At 42.5% G+C, this 12,059-nt stretch overlaps 1 protein-coding gene and 1 long non-coding RNA gene across 3 annotated transcripts in view; one reads left to right on the top strand and one right to left on the bottom strand.

Moving 5' to 3' along the window:
• The window catches only part of LOC309634743, a 632,894-nt gene that overhangs the window by 434,689 nt on the left and 186,146 nt on the right, over positions 1 to 12,059 (top strand). The window lies entirely within an intron of this gene.
• CD109 (CD109 molecule) overlaps positions 1 to 12,059 on the bottom strand; it is a 132,608-nt gene that overhangs the window by 101,206 nt on the left and 19,343 nt on the right. The window contains exons 3-4 of one of the 2 annotated variants that reach the window (XM_082405031.1): positions 11,894 to 11,922; positions 4,111 to 4,341 (exon numbers count right to left, since the gene is read on the bottom strand). In XM_082405031.1, coding sequence (XP_082261157.1) covers positions 4,111 to 4,341; positions 11,894 to 11,922 — 260 coding nt within the window. The remainder of the gene's footprint in view (positions 1 to 4,110; positions 4,342 to 11,893; positions 11,923 to 12,059) is intronic. The other variant, XM_082405032.1, reaches the window with a different exon arrangement.

Genomic DNA, 12,059 nt, shown 5'->3' with positions numbered 1-12,059 from the left:
TAATAATAATTCCCAGTGTCGCTTAAAATGTAGGGAAAGAAATGCACATAGTCCGCCGATGTATTATTTTGGTGAAGGTACACATTTCCCCCACAGCCCTACAAACAAAGGAAGTCCAAACTGAAATCTTTGATGACCTGGAGGATCTGCAGGGCTGGGAGTGAATGAGATAAATCCCTCGTTTCCCAAGCCTGTCTTGGACCTGGGCCTATCACCCACAAGGAAGAGACAGAGAATGTAGAAATGCCAGAAGTCCTTACAGAGCCCATGAGAATTTGCACAGGTGACGCATGGTGGCGTCACAGCGGAGCCCAGCATTTGCACGTGGTCGCCTCCTACTGGGATGCACACAGGACAGCCACGTATGATGTGAACAGTGCCCCTGTCACAGCCGGAACAGCCACGTGGCTGGTGACACCGGGAAAGTGGCCCCTCGTGCTCTTCGAGTCACCTCTGCACGGCCTGGGCTCTCCATCAGGTGCCTGTGTCAGCCATCTCAAGCAATAAACTCCCTGGCTGGAGAAGGCAAATATTTCTGCCAGTCCCCAGAGTCCTGGATTATGCACAAGGTGTGTGCCTAGCATGTAGAATTAAAGACATCAAATCACTTAAACGAGGTGCCACCGCTGCTCCAGGCCAAAGTGTCAGAGCAAAGTCACAGGGCGGACCCCAAGCTAGCAGCTGTGCCCATAAGATCGCTCATCTGTACCAGGAGCAACAACTTCTCAGGAAGGGCAGCCAGGGTAGAAAACAGCGTGCCAGCTGCCATCACAGCGTTGGAGACACTTATTTCCATAGTGTAAGGACAGACCGGCTGCAGGAAGCCAGAATCAGGCGAAGAGGTTTATTCCACCATAGAAAGGTCCCTGAAGCCCCTTTGCTTTCTGAGAAAGTCAGTTATTGGGTCAGGGAAAACACCCGATGATCCCAAAAAAGCACTGAACATGCCTGAACATGCTATGACGGTCCATATTTTAGCCACATCCTATAGTCAGTCATTCTTGGCTGGGCAAGATGGGCCCCAAAAAGCTGGCCTCCTGTAGTTCCCAGATGCCTTCTCCACACTTGCCTGCAGGTGGTGCTGTGCTAGAGAGTACAACTTCGTCCAAGTCAGGGGCTCTCGTTAACACTACAGTCCCACTTTGCTCTGGGAAGTTTTTCTAAGAAACCACCTGTCCCATACGGAAAGATGTAGAAAAAGAAAACATCAGAGTCTGGTGAACCCTGGCCCAAACGACTGTTTTCAGATGGAGGGGCGCAGGGTGAGGGCATTCACATCAATGGTCTGACCCATGAGTACTGTGGTGAGTATGGCACCCACATGTGCAAACAGTCACTGGTCCCAAACACAGTGGGTTCCGGGTAGAACTCTCCTGCCCCGGCCAAGGGGACCACCCATCAGCCAGGCCAGCGGGATCCCTCAGGACCAGGAATAGCAAGAGGAAGGGCTCTCTGTGCACTTCTGGGAAAGCCAAATGTGACAGGCGGAGTCCAAAATCGGAGAGAGGAGCCCAAAGAATCCACAAATCACAATCAGCAGGGTTCGTTCTGGGTCAACGCTTACAACAGACAATTTATCCAGGGCTGATTTTTATTCTCCTGAGACAGAAAGAGGCAGATCGATTGTAAACAGCCAGACACAGGCAGACGTTCACTTCTAAACCCTCCATTTACATATAGCATTTAGTAAGTTCTCAGTATTTGTGGATAAATGATGAAGGACAGTATGAATGGTGTCCATAAACTGCTCAGAGAGTTACGTGAATTTCGAAATGCTATTCACTATGGCGACCTGCTTTATTCCAACACAGCAAAGGCAGACATTCACAGAGCTGCTAACTCTGAAATAATACCAGTTCCATTCAAGAAACATGCCAACCAATGTGATATTTGCTATAAACACACCTTGGCTTGAAGTTATATGTATACATGTTTGTTTGCTTGATTTTTGTTTGTGTGTTTGTTTAGTTCATAACAACAGAAAAAAACTAAGAAGAATAGGAAGATACTAAAATAAAAAGCCTAAATTTGCCTTCCATTCTGTTATTCCTCAGAACATTTTTTTTCCTGTTCCAGATTTTTTTTTTAACATCTTTATTGGAGTATAATTGCTTTATAATGGTGTGTTAGTTTCTGCTGTATAACAAAGTGAATCAGCTATACGTATACCTACATCCCCATATCTCCTCCCTCTTGCGTCTCCCTCCCACCCTCCCTATCCCACCCCTCTAGGTGGTCACAAACCACCAAGCTGATCTCCCTGTGCCATGCGGCTGCTTCCCACTAGCTATCTATTTTACATGTGGTAGTGTATATATGTCCATGCCACTCTCTCACTTCGTCCCAGCTTACCCTTCCCCCTCCTCGTGTCCTCAAGTCCATTCTCTACATCTGCATCTTTATTCCTGTCCTGCCCCTAGGTTCGTCAGAACCTTTTTTTTTTTTTAGATTCCATATATATGTGTGTTAAAATACAGTATTTGTTTTTCTCTTTCTGACTTACTTCACTCTGTATGACAGACTCTAGGTCCATCCACCTCACTACAAATAACTCAATTTCATTTCTTTTTATGGCTGAGTAATATTCCATTGTATATATGTGCCACATCTTCTTTTTTCTTTTTAACATCTTTACTGGAGTATAATTGCTTTACAATGGTGTGTTAGTGTCTGCTGTATAACAAAGTGAATCAGCTATACATATACATATATCCCCATATCTCCTCCCTCTTGCGTCTCCCTCCCACCCTCCCTATCCCACCCCTCTAGGTGGTCACAAAGCACCGAGCTGATCTCCCTGTGCTATGTGGCTGCTTCCCACCAGCCATCTATTTTACATTTGGTAGTGTATGTATGTCCATGCCAACCAATGTCCTTGGACTGAGGGGATTTTCCAGTACTAAAATCAAGAGAGTCCCAGTAAACTGGGGTGAGCTGGTCACCCTATTTCTATGTCACTGGTCAAAGGTCTAATACTCTCTTCAGCTTAAACGTAGAAAACCAGGTCCAGCCGGATGTCAGTTGCCTCCAGCTTGGCCCTCACTGGAAGCACTCAGTCTGCCAACCTTGCTGCCTCCAGAGCCCAGAGTACTCAGGCAGAGGAGGCCAAAGGGTTTCCTGCCAGAGGGGCTCCCAGTACAACAATAGCTAATGTTTAGGAGCATGTTCTATGTGCCAGGCACAGTTCTAAATGCTTTACCTGAATCATATCACATAATCCTCACAAAAACCTGTACAAGATATTATTATTTTTACACATTTTACAAATAAGGAAACCGAGGCTCAGAGAGGTTGATTAATTTCCTCGAGGTCACAGAGCTAGCACCTGTTCTTCTTAGAGCAGAGAGTGAGCCTTTTAAAAAATGTTAACTCAGATCACATCATGCCTGTCCTCAGAATTCTCCAGTGAATTTTCATTTCACTCACAGTAAAATCCAAAGTCCACATCATAGCCAAGAAGATCCTGGATAGCCCCTCATCCAGCTGACCTTCCTGTACCTGACCTTATCTCCTAATATTTGTCCCCTCACTTCCTGGGCAACGGTGCACTGCAAGCTTGTTCCCCCAATGCACCTAACAAGTTCCCACCTCAGGGCCTTTGCATATGCTATTCCCTCTGTTTGTAGAGGCTCATTCTTTTATTTCCTATAGGCCTCTGTTCAAATAGGACTTCTCTAACAACCCTATAGAAGACAGCAAGCACAAACTCTCTCTCTCTCTCTCTCACACACACATACACACACACACACTCTTTTTTTATGTATCTGTGTGTTTATATATTGTCTGTCCACTACACACTGGAATAAAAAGTCGATGTAAGCAGGGACTCACCTTCTGTATCGAGGACTCAGAAGTTTAATAAATGTTTGACAAATGAATTAATCAATGAAGAAGCCAGGACCGGAACCCAAGCAGGCTTGACCCTGGAGCCTGAGCTCTTAACCCAGTGCTGTACCATCCCCCTTCCTAGAGAAACCATCCCACTTTGGGAGGGAAGCTTAGCCACGTGAATCCTAAGACATCCCAGTACCAACAACGTGAGCAGAGCTTCCAAGAGAGCTTCAGTGAGACGGCTTTGAACCCCCAGCTTTATTTCTGTCTGGCACTCACCTTAATTAGAATGTTTAAAGAGGTTTCGTAAGGCTTAAAATCTGAGAAGAGTGTAACAACACGAAACTTCACTTCTTGCTTTGGTTTATACAGGGGCTTGTCTGTTTGAATGAAGACAGTCATTCTCTTGGTCTCAAATGATAAGCGCGTACTATTCGAGAATAAAATCTCATCCTGGGCACGTCCAGTGACACGGAGCTCATAAATCTCATCACCACTGTTCAGAGGTAGCTGGGGGAAAAAAGACATCAGATGTATCAAGGTCTCATTGTTTCACCTCAAAAGTGTTTTTAACTGTAAGTGAGAATTGAGATTTTAAATACATAGTATTATCAAAAGTAATCGCGATGTTGAAACATGCGTCCCTCCTAACCACCAAAATTAAACAATTTGTTTTCTCTCTTTCGACAGCCTGGAGTTTGCTCTCCAGTTAAACCGCAGGGTTCCTGGACGGCAGGAACCACGTCCCACAGCTCTGTCAGCAGTCACCTTGTCACTTCCTATCCTGAGTACAAACTCTTCCACACTGACGGTCACTGTGGGTCACGATACCCTTCTCCGTGTCTCGCCCTGTCTGCGGCAGTCCACGGGTGAAAGGCACACTTGCACAGGCTTTGTTTACTTGCCACACTCTCTCCAGGACCTCTCACCTGTTCTAGGATGCACTCTCTTCCTGTATCTCGTGCATCGTGTCACAGTCCTGGTAAGTTTGATGGCACCGTTATTTTACTGTTTCTATCACTAGTGGAAATCCTACCTTCTAGCATGAACAGACCAGAAGTCACTCTCAGCCTACACACACCGTGTCATTCTACCTCACAACAATCCTTCCGGTGGGTGCTCTAACTAATACCAGTTTACAAACCAGGAACCTGGGGCTTGGAAGAGTAAAGGAAGTTGCTCCAGGTCACTGGCTGAGAATCAAACCCGGGATGAACTATATACTACTCTAACAAGAGCCTGCATGTGGTGGTTTTAAAATATGTCCAAAATTTGTCTGACCCACCTCCCTTCAAAAGTCAGAGCCCCACTCCTGGGCATATACCCAGAGAAAACCATGACTCACAAAGACACACGCACCCCAATGTTCACTGCAGCACTATTTACAATAGCCAGGTCAGGGAGGCAACCTAAGTGTCCATCAACAGAGGAATGGATAAAGAAGATGTGGCACGTATATACAATGGAATATTACTCAGCCATAAAAAGTAACAAAATTGGGTCATTTGTAGAGATGTGCATGGACCTAGAGACTGTCACAAAGAGTGAAGTAAGTCAGAAAGAGAAAAACAAATATCGTATATTAACACATACATGTGGAATCTGAAAAAATTGGTATGGACGATCTTATTTACGAAGCAGAAATAGAGACAGATGTAGAGAACAAATGTATGGATACCAAGGGGGAAAGGAGGGGGCGGGTGGGATGAATTGGGAGATGGGGATTGACATATATACACTATTGATACTATGTATAAAATAGATAACCAATGAGAACCCACTGTGCAGCACAGGAAACTCTACTCAGGGCTCTATGGTGACCTAAATGGGAAGGAAATCTAAAAAAGGGGATATATGTATACGTACAGCTGATTCACCTTGCTGTACAGTAGAAACTAACACAACATTGTAAAGCAACGGTACTCCAGTAAAAATTAATTTAAAAAAAAAAAAAAAAAGGTAGAGCCTCATTTCCCAGTGACTTGCCTCTCAAGAGTAGAATGAGGCTGCATCATTATCAGGATAGGGGAGCTGGGGTGCTACTGACCAGGCTTGCCATTGTCACCAGGAGAGGCCCCAGGTGTGTGTGCAGCTGAGGTCATCCACTGCAGGCTGCCCCCAATACCGTGCTAGATGAGAACACCTCCGTCCCTTGCATGGTAGAACTTTCTGCGGTTCCTCAGTAGCAAGAGAACCGATGCTGGTACAGAGAGGCCACCTTGGCACCTGCTTGGCAAAGCTGGAGAGATTCATACTCCCAACAACCCCCTCCTGCCCCTGGGCCTTCAAAGAGCTGATCCTTTTGACTTCCCTCAAGCCTGTGCCAATACTAAGTTGTCTGAATAATAATGAGCATTTACGGAGAGCCCTCTGTGTGCCAGCCACTTTCCTAAACATTTTAGATTTTATGTTCCTGTTAATGCCTCAGCTGGGCCAGCTGAGTGGTATTTGGGGCCTGGTGGGCAGACTCCTGTGGCTTGGAAGTTCAGGGGTTGAACCCCTCCTAGGAATAAGGCTACAGAGTAAAGCATGGGAGCATTCGGGAGGGTCTCCACTCACAGTCTGGGTGCCCCAAACACAGAGGGCACCTTAAATGGGGGTGGAGCGAAAGTATACTGGGTGAAACACATGTGTTCCTAGAAAATTCCCTAGGAAGGCATCGCATTGGAGACAGTCCAGCTGGAGACGTAACTAGCATTAACAGGATAGCTTCTGCCTGTTCTCTCTTTCTTGGATTCCTGGCTCTGGGAGAAGTCAGCTGCCATGTGATAAGGACACTCAAGACGCCTGTGAGAGGCCCACGGGGGGGAGGAACAGAAGCCAATAGCCACCACCCACCTGCCAGCCGCGTGAAGAGAGACCTTACTGAGGACCCCCAGGCCTGGTGAAGCCTTCAGATGACGGCAGCTCTGCCATCAGCAGCTCAGAACTGCTCAACTACATGCCTCCCAAATTCCTGACCCACAGAAACTGTGGGAAATAATACAAGTTTATGGTTGTTTCACACCAGACTTTGGGGATAACAGGTTACACAACAATCGATAACTAGCACACCTGAATTTTAGTTCATTTTCATATTCATAAACCTGAGATTCTGAAACCAATGTTCTGCCTCCTTTTTGCAAATAAGCGTGGTCCATAGAGAGCTCCAAGGAGATTTTCCAGAAAGCGCAGCCACCAAAAAGCCAGCAATATGGATAAGAATATGAAGGAAACGTAACAAACCACCAATACAGTGGTCAGCAGGAAATAGGGAGAAAAGTACCGGTGTTTGCAATTTATTTGGAAATGCATTTTAAAAATAAGATCAATTAATGGACGGAGAGATCAGTAGATGCATAAATATGTGATTGAGCAAGTATGGTAAAATGGTAACAGTCGATTCTAAGTGGTGGTTATAGGAGTGTTCCCTATGAAACTCTTTCAGGTTTTTTGGATACTTGATACTTTCATAGTAAACTGTTAGGAGAAACAATCAGTAGTATCACCTTCAAATGACCTCTAGTACTGATTTTTGCTTTCCTTTAATAAATAAACATTGACTGAGCACTTCAGAGCTCCAGGTTGTTCTAGGTGCTTGGGATTCAATAAGAACCAAAGACGTACGCCCTAAAGGGCTCAGAATCTAGCCTGGAACTTGCATCCTTATATTCTATTCTCTCAAATGATGCTTCAGGCCTCAGATTCTTTTAAACGGAGTCCTGAATACCGTAAGCAGGAAAATATATATGCCAGGAACCCGCATATCATTTGCTTGTATAGAGCACAGATTTATAAATAGTTCATGCTTAAAAAATATATTAGATGGAATTTCTCTCTATGATTTGGATATAGTTTGATCATTTTTAGTGGCACAGAGGCCCCAGAACAGAGAGTAGATTGAAGACTGTCATCAAATTAATGATGCAGAGGTCTGAAACTAAAGAGACCTCTTAACCACGAGGACGTCAAAGAGTTAGAAAATTAGAATTAACACAAAAGTGTCCAAAACATTTTACTCTGTCCCCTGCTCCATCCTCCTTCAGGAAGTTGACACAAGAGGAGATGGTACTGACTATCTTTCTGTTCCTTTCAGTTACCCTAATTCTCGCTGTTAGAAACCCCACCTCTCCCCATGTAAAATTTAGGTGATTTGGGATCCTCAAAGCCTCGGTGCTAATCCTAGAGCTGGAAAGTCTAGGATGACAGTATGGAGTTGTCAGAGTGGACCTCGTGTGCCCCTATGAACCATGAGCCGTCACTGCACCCCTTAGGGTGTCACCATGGACGCTGGTTGTCAGCAGAGACCTTGGTCATCCACTGGTAACAGTAGAGGGACACAATGAGAAGGAGACTGGAGAAAATACTGGGGATGTTAAGCAATCTTTATGAAAGATTCTCTCTGTGCCAGACCTGCAGTGGGTTGTAACCTGCTTCCCACAGTGGAGAGGACCCAGAAGGTAATATAAGCTCCTGAATCTCTGCTGGTAAATTGCTTCCCACCTTCTTGAGGGACACAATGACCAAAAAGGATTCCCAGAATTGGTAATAAAGGGGTTCCCTAATAAGAGACTTCCTTATCTCTTATACAAGAACCAATTATTTACCCACAGAGATTTTGGATCCTACATGTTGAACTGAGGTCACAGGGCTGGGAAAAGACGTAGTTCCCATATACAGACACTGTCTGGCATCAGAATAAGAGTCTGGGGGTATACAATACCCAGGGCTTAGATCAACAAAATATCAACGAGCATCTGAGTTGAGCATGGTTGATTCTCAGTTATGCTAAGTCTAGTTTGTGTATACATAAACGCAAACTCTCCAGGTAGATGATAGAGGCATGCTCAAAAAGGTTCTTGATGAACAATAAATGGATTCCTTATTCTAATCTGGGCCGTCTAAAACCATCTCACCTTCTCTGAAAGATCAACTGTCTTAAGAAAACAAACAACACAATAGTATTTATCCTACTTTATTTCACTATTAACTCCAGTTACCAAAAGTAATGGTAGTTTCAAATAACTTTCAAAATAAAACTGAGAAATTTAAGATGATAGTTTCTATTTTAAAATATATTAGTAACTAAACTTTAAAAGCATTCTAATTTTATTAGGAGGTTTGGATTAACATATATACACTACTATACATAAAATAGACAATCAACAAGGACCTACTGCATAGGACAGGGAACTATACTCAATATTCTGTAATAACCTATATGGGAAAAGAATCTAAAAAAGAATAGATATATGTATATGTATAACTGATTCACTTTGCTGTACACCTAAAACTAACACAGCATTGTAAATCAACTATATTCCAATATAAGATTTAAAAAAATTTTTTAGGCATGCTAATTTTAAAAACCACTCCCTTGTTTTAAGTTGGATTTATTTACAAAGAGAATAAAAAGACTTTTTCTAGCATGTTTTGTACAAACAATAATCTTTATGTTAAGTGTAAATTCTGTTTTTTATTTACTTCTTATTGAAGGCTGATTTTACTGTATCAAAAACAGAAACAATGATCTAGTCAGATATTAAAAATACATTTGTTTTAATGCAGCCAATATATTCATATTTTATAGCAAAACTTCATGAGGACCTTAAAAAAATAATTTAAAATATTACATCTGCAAACATCAGAATGCAAGAGCACTTGGAAAGATGGGTCTATTTTAATTGAACACTCGTAAAAATACAGAACCTTCTATTTTTGCCAAGCGTTATCAAATTTTCCCAGACACTTTATGACTAAGCCTTTAAAATTTTGCTTTACTAAAAAGGGATCTAGTCCTAAATATAACTCCTGGTAAATCTTTCAATAAATAATTGCTATATCTACATACAATAGAAATGGCATAATATTAAAGACAAATATAGGATGTTGGGATTCGTATTTCACATGGTTAAGACTTTAAGACTAATAGTAGCCAAATTTGTAGCTAATTGGGACAAGTACAGCTTATAGGCACATTATTGGAATCAGCCCGAGTGCCCTCGTCCGCCCACATGCCTGCTCCTTCCAGACTTGCTACACTCCGGACCGTGCCACTGCAGACGTCTTTGAGGAAAGCAGACAGTTATTATGCGTTGAGTTTTGATTCCTGAACTGAAATCTCACCCCCTTCTGCTATCAGACAATTATATTTTACACAGGATTTATTTTAATCTTCTCATTGTAATACTTTTTCAACAGAGTTATGGACACAGACACCGGGGGGCCAGCACCTAATGTCTGGGATCACATTAATGCAGGCTAATGTCTTATCGTCACTAAGATTGGGTTGTTTTCCCCACATCTGCCTGCTTAGGCCTTCCCTCCCCCCAACCCCACTTTCTATTATTACAACAGTATATTTCTTAGTAAGGTAAGTACAAACATAATAATAAGTAAGAAACAGGGACTTCCCTGGTGGTCCAGTGGCTAAGACTCCACGCTCCCAATACAAGGGGACCGGGTTTGATCCCTGGTCACGGAACTAGATCCCACATGCCACAACTAAAGATCCCACACGCCACAACTAAAGATCCTACATGCCACAACTAAAAGATCCCACGCTGGGACTTCCCTGGTGGTCCAGTGGTAAAGAATCCGCCTTCCAATGCAGGGGATGCAGGTTCAATCCCTGGCCAGGGATCCCACATGCCACGGGGCAACTAAGCCCGTGTGCCACAACTAGAGAGAGAAAACCCACATGCCACAACTAGAGAGAAGCCCATGTACCACAACAAAAGATCCTGCATGCCACAATGAAAATCCTGCGTGCTGCAACTAAGACCCAATGCAGCCGAAAATTTTTTAAAGATTAAATAAATAAATAAAATAAATATCAAAAAATAAAATAAAAAGACACTGGAAGAACACAGTTAATTTTTTTAAAAATAAAAAATAAAAAATAAATAAAAGATCCCGCATGCCACAGCTAGGACCCAACGCAGCCAAGCAAATAAATCAACATTTTTTAAAAATAGGTAAGAAACATAATAGCTATGGAATATAAGTAATTTTTATAAAGGACAGTTTGGGAGCACTATATTCTCTAAGAACCCCCCCAAAATGAATGTGGTTTCTGAATGTGCTTGATAAGTAACCTTCAAGAGTTAACGGGGAACCTGGCTCATCGGGAAATGTCAACCTTACATAAGTGTGTAATCTGTCAGGGTCAAAGTCATCAGTCACCTAGTCCCAGAAAAGTACACCAAATTGTCCTCTTGGTGGATGCTATGTTCTATTCGACTGTATATTAAATGTGTGAAGCTCCAAAACAGAACAGTAATAAAAGCACAAACTTCCAAACGAAAGCTATGAGAAGCAGGACTAGTTCACAAACAATATTTAATAAACAGGTTTTATGACTCTCTCAACAAAATAATAACCCTTTCCACTTCTGTAGCAGACGCTACAGCACGTTCACATCTCATTTCACCTCCAAGGTAGCCCCTATGAAATAGACTATACCTTTATCCCCTCCTCCAGGACCAGGACCATGGTGAGGGAAGCCAGGCACTTGCCTCAAGTGCAAAATTTAAGAGCGTGCCAAAAAAACTCAGTAATCAACAGTTAAAGTTTTTTAATATTTTAAATAGTTTTAAATAGCAAAAGTGATGCAAAAATTAAATTATGAAACAAAAAAATCAAAATTTTAAACAAAGACAGGGTCAGTATCAATTACTTTTGTTTTATTTTGCCTCAGGGTACAATTCCGCTCAGTGAAGCACTGCCCTTTTCCAGGACAAAGAAACTGGGACGGAGCATTAAGTACACACCCAAGACTGTAAGTCTCCTTAAGGCAGAAGCAGGACCCAACCCTCCCAGGTACCTATGGTAACAGCCCAAGCCAGTCCCCCTCAGTGAAGTTCTCCATTTTACGAGGGGAAAATCTCCACTGTGAGTTTGAAGAGGCTAATATCCAATCTCCCTGAAGTAATATTAATCTTAAACAATCTGAAGTTGGAACTGAACTCAATCACACTCGCAAGGAATGTAAATCAATATAAAAGCCAATAAAATACTAATTCATTTATTTCACTGACGCAATGTATATTTCTGAAAGCAAATTTTTTAAATAAATACTTACTGATGGAAGAATAAGTGTCTTGAAAGAGCCTAAAAGGAAAACAGGGAAGAAAACGGTCATAATTTAAATATAGTGATATAATACAAAACTTGTCAAGACTCTCTTAATAGTCTTTCAGATGTAGAGGGAATCAAACTTACAGAATCACCAACTTATTTAGCCAAAC

The sequence above is a fragment of the Balaenoptera borealis genome (genome assembly GCF_965194805.1).
Source record: "Balaenoptera borealis genome assembly, chromosome: 9".
Taxonomy (NCBI): domain Eukaryota; kingdom Metazoa; phylum Chordata; class Mammalia; order Artiodactyla; family Balaenopteridae; genus Balaenoptera; species Balaenoptera borealis.
The sequence above is the reverse complement of the archived record's forward strand: the minus strand, read 5'-3'. Positions and strand labels throughout refer to the sequence as shown.